This window comes from Hydra viridissima, unplaced genomic scaffold (genome assembly GCF_058129835.1).
Source record: "Hydra viridissima isolate aposymbiotic clone 2 unplaced genomic scaffold, HvirCarnegie_v1 scaffold_5, whole genome shotgun sequence".
NCBI lineage: Eukaryota > Metazoa > Cnidaria > Hydrozoa > Anthoathecata > Hydridae > Hydra > Hydra viridissima.
The window spans coordinates 9,111,241-9,128,740 of record NW_028324304.1 but is presented as its reverse complement, the minus strand read 5'-3'; the positions used below and the strand labels follow the sequence as shown (position 1 = coordinate 9,128,740).

Here is a 17,500-nt window from a genome sequence, read left to right as displayed (position 1 = left end):
GTAAAGCTTTACATCCAAGCAACTTTTTTTTGGTGAATAATTGAAGATTATCTGAGTAAAAAGGTCTTCCAAATGCTTTTACAAACGTTTGTCATAAGCAAAGTATTTCAAGAATTTGAAAATAAAATCATAAAATCTCTTGATGATATAACCAACTCAAAAATATTTGCTTTTTAGAAATCAATAAATAAAAAAATAGTTTCTGTCACACTTTTCTTTTCTTTTTTTTGTTTTTGTAAAATATATTATCTTAAAAATATTCGACTTTAAAAATTTTTTAACCTGGTGAAGTATTTTAAAAAAGGGATTTTCTGGATATACAAACTTTAGCTTAGGGCTTCAACATACCTGAAACAGTCTGAAAGAACGGGCTGGCTCGGCAAACGAGCCAGCCCGTTGGCCGAGATCTTGACGTCGTCCTTATTTCAACATAATTTTATTTTACGTTTATATGAATAAATGAACTAGCCCGGATCGCTATCCGGGCCAGCTCGTTTATTCATATAAACGCAAAATAAAATTAAGTTAAAATATTGATGACGTCGATATCTCGGCAAACGGGCTTGCTCGTTTGCCGAGCCAGCCCGCTTTCCATATAAACAGGCCCTCAAACGATATACAAGTGCTTTGTCCACATTCCACTAAGCTACGCTAACTTATTTTCTTATGAGATTTTAGTAATAATAAACATGCTTATTTAATTTGGGCAAGTACACTATTTATAAATTCTAAATTACTAAGTTCTTTCGGTGAAATCAACTGTATTTGAGTTTCTATACTTGCCACTTAAACGTTGAAAACCTATATATGTTAATATACAGGTTTTCAACGTTTATACGAAATATACGGGGCGATCAGTTAGAGAGAAATAGAACAAGAAAAAACATTTGTGCTTTGTTCCAATTATTAGTGTAGTGGTTAAGGTGACCTTCTCGTCAGGGTCATGATTTTGTCAGCATGGTGTTTTGAAGAGACTATAGCGCCAAGTCCCATGACCTACACCACCATTTAGGTCCACTACTATTTTAAAACGAGCACGTGCTCAAATTTGTAAAGCACTAATATTTTTGAAATAAGTCGTGTTCAGGCTATTTAAGAGGGGAGACTAGCTGACTCATTGGTAGTATTACCAAATAAATGAAAGTAAAAAAAGAAGTCTTACCATTTTAAGTTTACTTGAGACTCGAAATGGAGATATTAAAAGGAACGCGAGACTCGGATAATGACAAATAGAAATATTAAAAGGTACGCGGCGTCTAAGCAGTTGGGCACTTTGTAGAAGAGAAAGTTTAATAAGTCGCTTCAATTTTATATCTAGTGAGGTCCCTTGGGGCTGGACTGAACTATAATTTTTACTTTCAGAAAACTAATTTCCAATGAATAAACATTTTAAATCTATTAGCTATTTTGGAGTTAATTCAAAGAAATTTGAACCAGATTTTTGCATTTTTTAATATTCTTCAAAATTTCATATGCCTGCTATTTTAATCAATCCTAGTGCATGTCAACAGTGCGCATAAAAACCATCCCATCCTAGAGTTAAGTAAAGATTGACGAAAGAAAAGAAAAGTTATTGCTAGAAAAAAAAAGCATGCAAAAGAATGTTAAAGCTTATTTATGCATAAAATTTATGTGGTGTCTGCATATGTTTGCTCATACAAATTAAGGGTCTGAGTCTCGGAATCGTTTTCTCGAAATGAACCGGAACAAACATAAAGAGACGAGAAACGTCCCGGAAAAAAATGAAGAATAAACTGTCCCGGTATAAAGTTAAAAACCGGGACAATAAAATTTTCTTTCGAAATTAAAAAAATGTATCAAGCATAACATTATCTCGTCCCGTCTCGAATAAAAAAAACAACGAGAAAGAGATGCTTAGTATAAGTCGTCTAGTTTCGTTTTGTTAGGATCGCCGTCTAGTATCATTTTGTAAATAACCACAGAATTGACATTAAAAGCAAATTCTAAGCATTTCTGAGCACTTGTCGCCAATTTCGGTACATATCACTAAATTCTTTGACGCCCTTGGGCATTTTCTTGCTCAGTCTGACAGGATACAACAAAATATGGCCAAGGGATCCAAGAGGAGTCGGTGAAAGCCTCGAATTTGGCCACATTTGGCCCAAATTTCGACGTTTTGTATGGAAATTGAGCCAAAAACGGGGTTTTGTTGCCAAATCCGGTACTTGCCAGCCTCTCTGTTGGTTGTCTTTGTCATTTTCGTGCTCAGCCTGATAGGTTACAACAGAAAATGTCCAAAGGCTCCAAGAAATCTCGGTGAAAGGCTCCAATTTGACGAAATAATCACAGAATTGACATTACAAGCAAATTCTAAGCATTTCTGTGCATTTGTCGCAAAATTCGGTACTTACCACTGAATTGCTTGATGCCCTTGGGCATTTTTTTGCTCAGCCTGACAGGATACACCAAAATATGGCCAAGGGATCCAAGAGGAGTCGGTGAAAGCCTGGAATTTGGCCACATTTGGCCCAAATTTCGACGTTTTGTATGGTAGTCGACGAAATAACGGGTAGTTTTTCTTTATTTTTCTTTTGACATTAGTTTGTTGTCGGAAAACGCTGTTCATTATGTTTCTATTTTTTTTTTTAGATGGACGTTGTCGTTCGTTTGATGCTTTTCTATTTATGACTTGTTTTCTTTTGACTTTGAGAATTTGTTAATTTTATATTTTATTTCGTTTTATATCCTTGCATGCACTATTTCGTTTTGATGATTTCTATGATAGGTGGTTCTTAGGCTTGTAAAACGTCTATGTAGATGGGTAATGCGTCAGATGAAAAGACGCTTTTTTATAGAAATCTGGAAGAAGTCTTTTTATTGTGTCTTTTAGACTTCTTTTTCGACGCTTAACTTAAATAATTTTCTTTATTGATCTTCTTTTATCACTTTAAGCAGCGCAATATTATGGAAGTAATTTTATAAGAAAATTTTTCATTATTAACCGTCCTTTTATAATATCAAGATAATAATAGTTAATATATAGGATTACTTTATATGAACTGTTCATTATGAATTTTATAAGATCAAATTATGTAGCTACTCTCGTCTATTAGGATAATAATAGTAAAAGACATTTTTATTCGTGTCATATATTTGTAAAATACAAATAGTTTACACCCACGACACATACAAATGTTGAAAGAGAAATGCACTATTATAGCTATTCATTATTTGTAGATAAATAGGACTGACTCGGAACTATCTGTACACTTTTATCAGTTAGTTTATAGATTATAGAGTTTCATAAATAAAACTGTTAAATAGAAAAGCAAATGCACAAACATCAAATATACGTATTTAAAACATTAAAAAGAAATATTACTTCCATCCTGCAAATAGATTGGCTGAAAAATCTAAGTATAAATGGTTTATATGTTAGGAGTGTCTACTAATTCAAACCACATTTGTATTAAGATCCTCAACGTCATGGGTTCAAATACAGTTCATAACATTTTTTGGAAGTCATGAATTCTTTAGCTTAACTAATGCTCGAAATGCAACAACAACTCTTTTGATCACAGAGGTTTTTACAGCATCTGCAAATATACATGAGCACTTTTAATAAGTAAGAACAATTCAAACGTATAATAAAATAAAATAAAAAAAAGCAACAACAACTATGTTTTAAGATAATCAATAGTTACAACATTGAATAACAAAAAAGCATTCTAAAACACAGTAAAAACAACAAATAACAACAACACTAATACAAAGAAAAAAGTTCAACGAAAATAAGTTTAACGAAAAGCTTAAAAAGTTTAACGAAAGCAATATATATTAAAAGTAATAATCGATTACAAAAATGATAAGTGATCAAAGAATTTAATAATACAACCGCATTAACTTAAAAGTATAACAAATATAATAAACAACAACAATAATTAAAGTTATTGCAAAATATAATAGAAATCATAACTAACATTAACAACAACAACACCAAAAACCCTGCCTGAAAAACAGAATAGAAAAACAACATAGAAAGATAGGAAACATAACAGAAAAAAAAACAAAAAAAACAAAACTTAAAGCACAGCTATTATGTCTTGTTTCAAAAAATGAACTTGTTCTTGCATGCGTTGGCGTCCGCAAGGCATACCAAACTAACAAAAATCAACTAAAAGCCTGCTAACGTAAGTGTATTTCCCATAAGTCGCTCATTAGGGCAGACCATTTGTGGCAGAGGCGAACTTCTATGCTCATTGTTTGCCTTAACCAATAATACACCAGAAAACAGGCCCACGTGAATGTACGACTTTCATTCTATTGACGCTGGATCCGCACAAAACTTGGAATTTTCAACATTCACGTGACCAAAGGGGAGGGGGTTTACAGTTCCTCGCCTTTGGTCTCGTGAATCTTAAGGGTGGAATGCAAGAACCGAACTTGAGTCAAGTTCGACTTGAAATCTCAAGTTCGACTTTGTGAAGTCAGACTTGAAAAATTGACTTGAGCGAATGCGTAAACGAGACTTGAAAATTTCAAGTTCGTGCTTGAGAAAGTCGAACTTGAAAAATAGCCGAGGCGTTGAATTCTGGGCGCTTATCGGAATATGCACTTCGCAACCAATAGGGGCAATGGATTTTTTTTACGGGAAAAACCTTTTACTGAAACAAATTCGTTTAATTATATTTAATGAAACAAATTCGTTTAATGATATTTGTATAATATACGATCAATATATAAATTATATGACAATATAAATTACAATTTAACTACAGGTATTAGTTTAGTTAATCATGACACTTTTACAACTTTAAAGCAGTGAAAAGGAAAAGATAACAAATAAATGTGTTATTATAGTCTGTTTTTTTGTTTACTGCCTATTCTGTTTCCTTTTATCAAAATGAAAATTTTGTCGTAAATATTTATGATCGGAATTGCTCATCATATAAAAGAACAAAAATTTCAAAATGCATATCCACTATAGACTTTTTGCTTACTTTGTAAATATTTGTAAAATGAATTCTAAAAGACGAATTTTCAGTCAACAAGAAAAATCACTTTTGATCAATATAATCAAAGACTACAAAGACATCGAAGAAAAGAAAACGGATAATGTCTCCCTTAAAAAAATCTTTGTGGGAAGAAATAACGCAATTATTCAACAGCCAAGGCATCGGAGTTAAAAGAGATCAAAAAGAACTAAAGAAATGCTGGATGAACTCAAAGCAAAAAGCAAAACAATTTGTTGATTTGTAAGTACCAAATAAAGAAAAAAAAACAAAGATTATTTTTATAGGCAAGCACCCAATAAACATAAGACATGTTTTAGACATCTAAAAGAAGTCTTGTGTACATTTAGCAAACGTTATTTATATCGAAAAATGTTATTAAAATATGAATTGTGGGACAATGATTTTCTTGTCCAAACTGTATGGTTACCAGTAAAGTTTATACAGTGCTGGACTTCTCTCTGTCAGACTTTTACAACATGTTTTCTTGTCGATATTACTTTAAAGTTAATAATATGGGGTTTTTCTAACCAATTCTTTGGATTTTAGTGAAAGAAAAGAGCTAAACAAAACTGGCGGAGGTCCTAGTCAAACTCCTGTTCCGTCACAGGAAATTGAAAGCGTTCTGCAGATATTACCACCAAAATCATTGAATCCTATTTTGACACCATTTGGAGATGATGCTATACTGCAATGTAATTTTATTTTATTTTTTAATTTTATTTCTTTTTAATACTATATATTTATTTATTTTTTTAATTTCATATTTTATTTTTCAATTTTATCTTTTTTCTTAAACTTTAATGAAAATTAAGGTTTTTTACAAATACTGACAAAACTAATTATTTTAAACAAATTTGGTTTTCTCAATGCTAAAACTATATATATATATATATATATATATATATATATATATATATATATATATATATATATATATATATATATATATATATTATTTATATAGGTATATATATATATATATATTATTTATTTATATAGGTATTCCGAACGAGTCAATGGAGATCACATATGGAGACAGGACTTCTGATACTATTGGGCCAATCATAGAAACAGAAAAGAAAACTTTTACTGAGCCTTTGATTGCATCTGGTTCATTAACACATGAAAAAGAACAATGCTCAACATTAAAAAAGATATCTCTCTCTAAAAAAATCGAAAAAAAGCAATATAATGAAATTCATGAACTTGATAAAGAACTAATGCAAAAACAAATAGAAATAGCTAACATAAAAATAAACTTACTCCAGCAAAAGCAACAATACAAACTAAAAGAACATGAAATTAAAATGGAAAATTACCAAATAAAATTGTCACAGTTATAAGTATTAAAAAAAACACAACAGAATTATTCTAATTGAGGAAAATTATTTTCAAACGACATCAGATCTGGTGTTTTTTATTTTATGTTTTAAATTATTATTTTATTTCTTAGTGAAATTGTTTTTTGATATATAGTACTAATTTGAAATGTATTTTTTTTTTGGAAATAATATGCAAATATAACTTTTATCTATAATCAGACACACAAAAAAGATTTTTTAAAAAAATTGGTCCACAATTTGATTTCTTTTTGCTTCTCCATAAATATCTCTTGTAAATGCTTCAGCGCCATCTTCTTGATTGCTATTTTGTATTTCATTGTCTTCCCAATGATCATTTTCTAGAAGGGCAATGTTGTGAAGCACAAAACAGGATACAATTATGGCTATGGAATTTTGTAATTTAGTTCGTAAGGGAATGCTAAGACAAGGAAATCATTTTTTTAATATACCAAAACAATATTCAACTGCCATACGTGTACTTCTCAAACTGTAATTGTATTGGATTTCATTTTCATTTTTTGGGTGTCATTAAATATTGTTTACAAGGATAGCCAGAATCACCTATAACATGAACATGTTGGCGAGCTTCTAAAACTTCTTTAATAGCTGAGTTGGAAAAAACTCGTGAATCATGAACACTTCCAGGCCATTGAACACAAGCAGATAAAGTTTCATTTGAAGCACCTGCAATGACCTGGCAATTCAAAAAAAAATCCTTTTTTGTTTCGGTAAAAAAAGGGATTTTTTGAATTTGGTAAAATCTAAATAATGGTTGATAAATATAAATATTTTCTTTATCTAAGAAAAGTTTGAAGTTTGTATGAAATAGCAAAATCAGATATTCATGAAAACTTATAATCACTTTTGCTGAATTATCAAAGAATCAGCTTCTGTTGGAAACTTTATGTACTGATATCTTTTGTTAGCCATTTGAATTGAAATGTTCTAAACCACTGGACAAACAGTTGAGTTTCAGCTCTTCCAAATCTCCTGTTATTCTCTAAGAGAGTTTATTTATTGTTACTTAAGTATATTATCATTTGTTGGTATAAAATGTTGTTATTTAAAAACGTAATGTAAAATCTACAATAAGAAGGTGCCATTTTCTGATACCATTTCTTGAATATCTACTCACTTGGAATGAACCAGTAGCATAAAACCGAAATGCAATAGCCAGTTGTTGTACAGTTGAAAGAGGGCACCCTCCATTGTTAACATTGTTGTTAATAATGTCATTAGCTAATATTAAAAAGGTTTTTATTGGAAAATCTGTAGCACCTTTTAAATTCTATACCGTGGTAAACTTCTAAAGGTAATCCTTTGTCTATAATAAACTCTCTCTGTCAATAATAAACCTTGGTATGTGACTTGGCTTATTTTTTCTTCTTCTTCTTCTAAAATTCAGCTCATACCGATTCATTTTTGAACATTTAAAAAAGTTTTTTTAATACTTCATGTAATTGTAACTACTTCTCATGAACTCTCTTTTACTCCTTTTACACGTATCACCTCTTTGTATAACTGCAACTATTTATTACTAAATGGAATTTACTTTTATACTGTATCACAAAAACGTGCCTTAATCAACAGCTTTTATAATGCTAGGAAGTTCGACATTTCAAAAAGCTAATAAACATTTCTAATGGCATCAAAATATGACATGTTGAATCATTACATACGAGTTACAGGATGTTTTAAAAGACACACGTTTTCGCAATGTTAATATTCAGTTTTCTGTAATGAATTCATTTAAAAATATACTTTCACAATGTAACCTTCTAAATTAATTAGGTGAATATGCCCAAGTAACTACTTTTGCTTGTTAAAAACTCATTTTCATACTTGCAAAGGTTGTAATAACTTATATAGTAATAGTAAAGTTTTGTTACGCATCAGCAAAATGATAATGGCGGTCTGTTTTTTTTTTCAAGTTTGGTTTCAAGATTGGTCTGGAGCAGACTTGAAAAAATGACTTGAAAATTCAAAAATTCTCGTTTTTCAAGTCTGACTTCAGTTCAAGTTCGCTTCTTGCATTCCGTTCAAGTGAGACTTGAGATTTGAAGTCTGACTTGAAATTTCAAGTCGGGTTCTTGCATTCGGAAGGAATTTTTGCTCTCTCAAGTCTGGTTTGAAGTCAGACTTGAAAACGGTCTATTTTTAGCGGTTTTCAAGTCTGACTTGAGTTGAAGTTCGCTTTGTGCATTCGCTCAAGTCGCGCTTAAGGTTTGAAGTTCGACTTCAAATTTGAAGTTCGGTTCTTGCATTCCACCCTAAAAATTCCTAGTTTTCCCCCCTCACCTTTCTTACTACAGGCCTATTCGTCGTGCAACCGGTGTTTTTTGAGCAGGCCTATTTTTTTTACGGTTGGTGTAGTTGTACGGTTATTTGTTTTTAGGCTTGTTTTTAAGGAAGACTTGTTTTTAAAAGAGAAAATAAAACGCTGTTTATGATATATTGTGAGTTATTCTTACATGATGTAATGCAAACAAACTGTTATAGTTTAAACGTGGAGTTTTAGAACTCATTTAAAGCAAATAATATATATTTTTAAATTTCAGTTTAAGTTTTTATATCGTGCCAAAAAAATGTTGTGTGAATGCTTGTCACAATAGTTATCAAAATTTATATATATATATATATATATATATATATATATATATATATATATATATATATATATATATATATATATATATATATATATATAATGTATTGAGTGAAGCTAGTAAAGTATCAGTGCATCAATTTTCAAGTGATTATGTTCAGTGTGAAAGATGGATAAAAGTCATTCCATTCTCTAATTTAGTTGTTACCAATAGTACTGTTATCTGTGAGATACACTGGCCTCCAAGTTTTGAAACAGTTACAGTTCGTGGAGGAAAACGTCGATCAAAAAAATGCTCCATCTGTTTGGCTGGGAGTACACTTATCTGAAAGTCCAACTGCTAGTCCAACTCAAATAACTACCATAATATCTTTAAGTGGCATTAGAAATGAATGATGAGTTTATGAAAATCTAAGCTTTGAAACATTTCATAATGGAGTTAAGTGTAATGTTTCTATTTTAACAATCAATCTAATGATAACTGTTGACACCTGGTCTAAGTTTGATAAAATATTTGACTTTTAAGTTCCTTGAAAATGGACAATAAAAAAGAAATAATCATGCAACAAATTTCAGTTATGGGAAAAAAAAGTAATTGGAGATAAAGTTTATACATCAGACATAGTTGTATGCTCATTTTGCATATTTTTTATCATCAAGGGATATAAGGCCGGAAGGATGCATTTATATTCATTCTATAAACGTGAGATCCACAACATTCTGCTGTTGGTGTTAGTTAAGGTTTCTATTTTACTTTGTAATATTTTTAATTACTGTTGTTGTTTATTATCTTTGTTATACTTTTAAAATAATGCGGCTATGTTATGAAATTTCTCTTATCACTTATCATTTTTGAAACTGATTATTACTTTTATTGTTTAATGCTTTTGTTAAACTTTTTAAACTCTTTGAATTAGTGTTGCTGTTATTTATTGTTTTTATTGTGTTTTAGAATGCTTTTTTGTTATTCAATGTTGTAATTATTATTTATCATTAAATATAGTTGTTGTTGTTGTTGTTTTGCTGTTTGCTTTTTTTGTTTGGATTGTGGTGGATTAAAAATTCCAACAGATAATTCTTGCTAATGGACATTTTCAAGCTATTTTGTAAACATTTTTAAATTGAGCTTGTATTTTTTTTAAAATTTTTTTATTCAAGTTTGGTTATTTTTCATCATAATTATCATCATAATAAAATCTATGATATTATCATTGCTTAACATTCTTAGATAATAATATATTATTTTGGTAATAATATGCTATCATTTAATAGTTTAATTTTATAATTTAATTTATTGATAATTAAATATGAAATTTTTTTATAATTATTATGAGTGAATATCAGATAGTTTGTATTATAAGGTATCAGATGGTGTGTATTATGAGATGCATCATGTGGTAATTTTTTTTTAAAAAAAAAAAAAGAAAAAAAGGTTTAGCATGTAAATAATATTTATGGTATGACAAAATTGCTTATAACTATTATCAAATAATATTTATGTGCACTTTTTTCATCTTATCAAGCAATTCATGTGTCTTTGTTTGAAACTGAAACAATGAAGTGAATTATTTAAAAAAAAAAAAAAAAAAAAAGAAATTAAAGTAAACAACATTTTCTTACAAAATTTTTATTCATTTCAAAAATAGTTGCATTTAGAGTTTTAAGGTATCATGGGGCTTAAAAGATTATTTGTGTGTTTTGTGGTGCAGCGAAAAAATATCTAGCATCAAACTTTACATTGCCTTCACAAATAGACATAGACTGTAGAAATGGACATATTCTGTTTATATTCATTAACAATGATGAATCACAAAAAACAGCTATCAAACAACTCAATAAGCTTTATGGCTTCACAATTTATAGAAGTCATATTAAGTTTATAGAAGTCATATTAACTTCTTGTTAGGGAATGAAAAAATGGGCTTGCAATTTTTTTAAGAGATTCTAAACATTTAATTGACTTTTACAATGAGATTTTCTTGTGTCAAATATCAGTATTGCCAGCAACACATTCATTTCAGTCAAGCCCAAATTCAAGTAACACTCTTTTATCTTTGTCAGTTAACTCATCTCCTAAACATATAAGTGTTTTAACTTTATCTGATTCAAGACCATTATTCAGATTAAGAGCTGACCAGTTGTCTTCTAGAACAAAAGTCCTAAAATGATGGTTTAGTATTTTGGCAAATGATATTACTACCAAAATGTGAAAGCATAGAGAGGATGTGAAGGTGTTAAGGGAAAATATTAAACTAAGGGCAAAATTTAAACATCTCAATAAGGCTATTGCTCACAATGACAAGGTAACTAAAAGTTTGAGGCATAAATAAAAATTCGAATGTTTAAAGTTAGTTGTTAAAACACAGTGTGCTTACTACTATTTTTCTTATTCTTGTTGCTGTTAATGTTTTTGTGTTTCCTTGTTATCAGGGTTGCAAAAAAAACTGTTTTTTTTTTAAAAAAACCAAAAACCATTGGTTTTTTTTAAAAAAACCAAAAACCATTGGTTTTTTTTAAAAAAACCAAAAACCATTGGTTTTTTTTAAAAAAACCAAAAACCATTGGTTTTTTTTAAAAAAACCAAAAACCATTGGTTTTTTTTAAAAAAACCAAAAACCATTGGTTTTTTTTAAAAAAACCAAAAACCATTGGTTTTTTTTAAAAAAACCAAAAACCATTGGTTTTTTTTAAAAAAACCAAAAACCATTGGTTTTTTTTAAAAAAACCAAAAACCATTGGTTTTTTTTAAAAAAACCAAAAACCATTGGTTTTTTTTAAAAAAACCAAAAACCATTGGTTTTTTTTAAAAAAACCAAAAACCATTGGTTTTTTTTAAAAAAACCAAAAACCATTGGTTTTTTTTAAAAAAACCAAAAACCATTGGTTTTTTTTAAAAAAAACAAAAAAGCCATGGTTTTATTGGTTTAAATAAGGTTTTTATTTTAAAATGTCGTATTTAGTTATCCTTTTAAATTAAAAAAAAGCATAATGCATTTTATTTGAAAAAACTATATTCTTTATCAATATTACTGTTATATTTCATCAAAATTATTCAATACATCACTGTTTAATGTTCTATATATAAATACAAGCTTTGCTGCTTTTTCTACCCCCAATTGGTTTCTTAACTTAGAATGAACAAGGCCAAAAGTTGAAAAAATTCTTTCGACTCCTGCACTAGAAGCTGGTGCATTTAATAAACCTTCAATATCCATTATGTTACAATCCACAATTTTTAGAGATTTCCACCATTATATTGGTGATACATTCTTTAAAAGAGAGTCACTATACAAATAGCTTTTATCAAATGGAGCAGATTTTGCTTTTAATTTAAATATTATTGGTAACAAATTCTTGAATTCTTTATCTGCGAAATTCATAGCAGCTTCATTTTCATTTTCAGAAAGATTAGATCCAAAATATCTAGGATCTAGTGTGTGTTTGCTAGGAAATGAGTATTACTGACAGTCTGAAGATATCTAGATTCAATTTTTTTTTTTTTTTCGTTTGATAAAAATGACAAACTGTTCATCAAATCTTTAAAAATTTCAACAGTGTCACTTATTTTTGTTTGATCTCTTTGCAACTTATCTAGAGCTACTGCAATTGGTTTTAATATTTTTAATAAATCTTCTGTGTTTCGCTTTATCTTTATATCACTTACTTTTTTACCAATCATGGGATCCAAGTCTTTTTTTTTTTTCAAACTTTGTGAAAATGATGCTCCAGTTGTTTACATATTTTTCAAGTGAATCACATACAGAATTCCAGCAATTTTCAGTAGGAAGTGGCAATTTTGTTCCCCCGTTTAATTTTTAAATTGCTCCAGCATGATGATTATTTCTTATATATTTTATTATTTGTGTAACATGCTTGCTCACATTTTCAATGTTAAGATCATTTGCTAAAAGATTCAGCATGTAAGCAGCACACCCATAAGTTATGATAATATCTCTTTCAGATACTTGTCTCATTGATTTCATATTAGCTGTACTTGTCTCATTGATTTCATATTAGCTGCATTGTCAGTCACAAAGCTTTTTACTGTGCATCCAAATTTACGTCTTACAGAATCTATTGCTTCTCTTGCTAATTGTTTAAGATATTCACCAGTATGTGAATGACCAGAAGTGTTGATTGTTTCTACTAAAATGTTAATTTTATCTGTAATTACAGAAATACAAACTATAGGTTCATTATGTTCATTACTCCAGCCATCCAAAGACATGGCTACAATTTTCCCATTCAATACATTAAATTTTTCAATTTCTTTTGTGTAAACCCTATCTAATATTTCTCCTCCAATTTGATTTCTATTAGGTAGAGTGTATCCTGGATGAAGCATTTTAAATTCTTTGTGTTCAACTGTTCTGAAGCTAGAGTTTGTACTGTATAGAAATCTACCAAGTTGCAGATCAAATAAATCTTTGAGGCTTGTTTTTGTGAAAAACTTATCAATTTTCAAATATTTATCAGCTGATGTTGAATTGGGCTGAGACCTTTTCATTTGTGGTTGTGATGTTGATGGTGAGTTACCTTTGAAATGAAATTGCAGTCTATTGAATTATTCTAAGTTAATATGTCTATACGTGATAGTAATTTAAATATATATGTTTATGATTTAGGGAAAGTATAAAATTTTAAATGATAATGCAGTAGCTTAATTACCTTGAAGAAGTTGTTGATCTTTAACAGACTCCATAATTTCATGGGGTTGTGATTGCTTGCACTTTTTTATATGTTCATGCATCCTTTGAATTTGACCTTTCATTTCTTTTCTACATGCATTACAAACTGCTCTACACCCCTTTCTTTCTGGAACAGTCCGTTGTGTATATTTTAACCAAATCATATCACATTTGCGCCCAGTTTTTTGAGACATTTTTGTGGTATCAATAAATTATGTTAGAACTGCTTATACTTTTGCTAAACATATAAGTTTATATATATATCGTTAAGAAAACTTCCTGATGAAATAAGTTCATCAGAAAGCAATGCTTCTTGATGAACCTATTGAAGGAGAAACAGCCTGTAGAAGAAAACAAATAAATAAGTGTTATTACTAATTTATTACTGCTCTGTTCTATAAGAACACTGAGGACTGAATTCTATGAAAAAACAAAAACAAAAAGCATGGATTTAAAAAAAATTATCTGTATTGAAAATGAGTTATATTTGTGAACATAACCCTGTTTTAATTTCCTGGTGTAAATTCAAATCTTTTTATAAAAACATTAATTTGGTTTAAACCAACATTTTTTAAATTGGTTTAAACCATTTGGTTAAAACCATGCAACCCTGCTTGTTATCATAATAACATTATTTTTTTTATAACTTTTGTTATACTTGTCACTCTTTTTATTTTTATTACTGTTACTTTTTTATATATGATGTATATTTTTACTATTTATTTTTGTTATCATCATTATTGTTATTGTTATTTTTTTACGTTATGTATATTTTTATTAAATAATAAATTATTATTAAATTATATAAAATTAATTTATGTTATATATATAATTAATATATATAAATTAAATTATATAAAAAATAATAAATTATTATTAAATAATTATTAAATAAGAATAACAAAAAATAATAACATTATTATTTTTGTTACTCTTATTATTATATTTATTCTTGTTTTTATTCTTATTCTTAATTTTGTTAATGTATTCTTCTTATTTTTATTCTTGTTGTTATTATTATTCTGTTTTTCTATTTTTAATATTCTTCTCATTATTTTTTGTTATAATTATTTTTCTTTTAATTTATTTTGTTATTTACATTTTCATTTAAGCTATTCCTATTATTATAATAGTTTTTCTTCTTATCATTTTTGTTAACATTCATGTTTTTATGGTTAACATTGTCCTTTTTATTCTTTTTATTGTATTGTTTGCAATACTATTCCTTTTATTATTATTGTTATTTTTATAAATGATGAGTTTTTATAGTCTTTATTCTTCATTTTTTTAAAATTATTATTATAAGTAAATTTTCTTTTTATTTTTGTTATTATTGCAATTATAGTTATTACTTTTATTGTTGTTATTATTTTCATTATACCATTATTATTATTTTTAAATTAAATTTGCTATTCATATTGTTATTCTTTTTACTGTTCTTCTTCTTCTTATTCTCATTATAGTTATTATACTTATTGTTATTTCTCTTCCTCATTTTTTTGTCACATTTTGTAACTGTTATATTTTCTTTTTGTTGTTATTATGATTATTGTTATGATTACGCTTCTTTTTTGTTACAATTATTTTTCATTTTATTTTATTTTTATTAAATAAGTTCTTATTTTTGTTCTTTTTATTTGTCCTGTTGTTTATATCCCTCTTATTGTTAACATACTTATTGTTATTATTGTTCCTCTTTTTTTTTGTTGTATATTTTTTAATTGTTATTTTTCTTTTTATGGTTATTATAATTATTATTGGTATGGTTGTTATTTTATATATTATCATTATTTTCGTTATCATTATTCCTGTTATTTTTGTTTTTCTTATTTTCATTATAACTATTTTTATTTATATTTTTATCATTAATTTTGTTATTATTCATTTCATTATTTTTTATTTTTTATTATCATTATTATTCTTATTATTACTGTTACTCTCCTTATTATCTTTTTTTTTAACTTTTTTTTTCTATTAAAATATTTATATTTGTTTTTTATTGTTTTATTATTATCATTATTTTTATAATTTTTGTTATCCTTATTACTCCTTCTATTTTTGTTATTATTGTTTTTATTTTTTTGTTCCATTTTGTATATTTTTATTGTTTTTTTTGGTGACAGCTAGTTCATCATCTGATTCCTGTTTTCAGGTGATTTTTGATGACTATTATTTTCTCCCATAGTCCATTACAATAAGTCTGTTTTGTTATGGTTTAGTATGCAAGTAGTTTACTCATAAAAAGTTTGCTTTTATCATAAATTAGGGTTTGAATTATTTTTATCAAAATTTAAATTTCCTATTTTTCAGGTAGTTCATTAAATAAGTAATGTTTCTAATCAAGTACTGCATGTGCTAAATTTCCCATGGCTTAAAATGACTTTTGAACTCAAAAGAAATTATAATTTATGCAAATTTCTTTCTGGTGAGTCAATTTTGAAATATCATGTATTGCTTTTGATTTTGTTTTTCAGTCCATACTTAATTGAAAATAATTCAAGTTGTTATAATAAAAAGCTTATTAATTTTCTTTGCAACAGTAACACAGGTACTCTGTAAAGTTATTTTCTTTCATTTCAAATTAGTTACTTCTTTAAAGAAATTAAGTTGAGCTGATTATTACTTCAAAATATATAATTCAGTTAATGTTGTGCTTATTGACAGCTTATTCTTCATTCAGTATTGCATATTTACACTACTACTTGAGTAGTGCAAATGCATGAGTATTTTTTTATCAGTACATTTTCTTTGTTATTTTCTTAAATTTTAATTCTAGTGCTACTAAACATTTATTTTTATCCAATTCTTTTATTCCAACTCTGTACACTTGGTTACTATAGGAATGGTAGTAAAATTTACAGCATTTCCCAGAAATAGCAATAAAATGAGTAAAGCTCGCTTTTCTCAGCCATTTTGAGTGGAGTATCTTAAAGTATGTGGCTAACTCCTCTTTTTCCATTTTATTAATGTAGTGATACTACATTTTATTTATGAATGAAAGAGAATCTTTAGACATCCTTTAGCTTTTGCGGATAAAGCATAACTGAAATTTTGCTTTCCCTGAAGCCATGCTTTTGTTAATGAGTTTTAGTACTAATGAGTTTAGCAATATTCCAAAAATGAAAGAATTTTTAATCAAGATGCGTTTAAAAAGAAAAGTTAAATGAAAATGCATTTAACAAAAATACAGAGAAGAAAGTCCACTTCAACATGAAGATTTCAAACATCAAAAAATGGAAAAATTTACATTTATTCAAATAAGTAAAAAATCGTGCCAAATAATGTTTACACGGTATTATTTTTTTCTAAATGATTTAATTGAATTGTTTTTAAAAATAGATTATTTAAAGAATTAGTTGTTATATTAGTGGTAATTATTACTTGCTAAAATTATCAACTGATTTTCTCCCAATGTTTAAAACAGGAGAATAAAATAATTCTAATCTAAAAAAAAATTCTCAATCAAAAGAAAAGCACAATGAACAAAATAAAGATATAGAACAACCTAAAAGTTGCTAAAGATTTTCTTTACCATCACATTTTCAAATGCACATGCAAAACAGTTCTTGTACATTTTCAAATGTACATGCAAAACAATTCTTCAGCTTATCATATTAATGCCTCTTTCTTTTTTCTTTTTTTTTTGCTTTTATTTCTTTATATTTGAAGTAGTTATAAACTTAAGATCTAAACTGTAAATGAACAGTTGCACAAACAATTTTTTTACTCAAGTTAATATCTAATTGAATTAGCTTTTAAAAAATAGTTTAAAGGTTTTACATGCTTCTTCATAGCTTAACATAACTGGTAAGGTCCTTTGTTGTTTGGTTCTTAAATATTTTATGTTTGTTACTTAAGTAATTGGCTTATCATTTCTGTCCTTTTAGA

At 27.7% G+C, this 17,500-nt stretch overlaps 3 protein-coding genes, 2 long non-coding RNA genes and 1 pseudogene across 8 annotated transcripts in view; 3 read left to right on the top strand and 3 right to left on the bottom strand.

The window, feature by feature from the left end:
* Positions 1-17,500, top strand: part of LOC149888481 (zinc finger BED domain-containing protein 4-like) — an 87,191-nt gene that overhangs the window by 7,279 nt on the left and 62,412 nt on the right. The gene's annotated exons all lie outside the window — the stretch shown is intronic.
* LOC149888489 (uncharacterized) overlaps positions 1-17,500 on the bottom strand; it is a 242,973-nt gene that overhangs the window by 217,895 nt on the left and 7,578 nt on the right. The window lies entirely within an intron of this gene.
* Positions 3,095-4,167, bottom strand: LOC149888492 (uncharacterized). Its single transcript, XR_016452575.1, has 2 exons — positions 3,942-4,167; positions 3,095-3,557 (listed from the first exon to the last, which is right to left on the bottom strand). It is a non-coding gene; the product is annotated as an uncharacterized LOC149888492 (long non-coding RNA).
* LOC149888491 (myb/SANT-like DNA-binding domain-containing protein 3) lies at positions 4,475-8,259 on the top strand. The gene is made up of 3 exons (XM_090089292.1): positions 4,475-5,216; positions 5,523-5,668; positions 5,976-8,259. The coding sequence occupies exons 1-3, from the start codon at positions 5,077-5,079 to the stop codon at positions 6,317-6,319; spliced, it is 630 nt and encodes a 209-aa protein (XP_089945418.1). The 5' UTR covers positions 4,475-5,076; the 3' UTR covers positions 6,320-8,259.
* The window catches only part of LOC149888487 (uncharacterized), a 20,589-nt gene continuing 12,738 nt past the window's right edge, over positions 9,650-17,500 (top strand). Inside the window, exons 1-4 of the long non-coding RNA XR_016452693.1 lie at positions 9,650-9,665; positions 9,877-9,900; positions 13,245-13,451; position 17,500. The exon at position 17,500 is cut by the window's right edge and continues 111 nt beyond it. This is a non-coding gene — a long non-coding RNA (uncharacterized LOC149888487). The remainder of the gene's footprint in view (positions 9,666-9,876; positions 9,901-13,244; positions 13,452-17,499) is intronic.
* On the bottom strand, positions 10,836-13,806 carry LOC149888490 (uncharacterized; annotated as a pseudogene). The gene is made up of 3 exons (XR_016452689.1): positions 13,593-13,806; positions 11,774-13,460; positions 10,836-11,368 (listed from the first exon to the last, which is right to left on the bottom strand). The product of XR_016452689.1 is annotated as an uncharacterized LOC149888490 (transcript).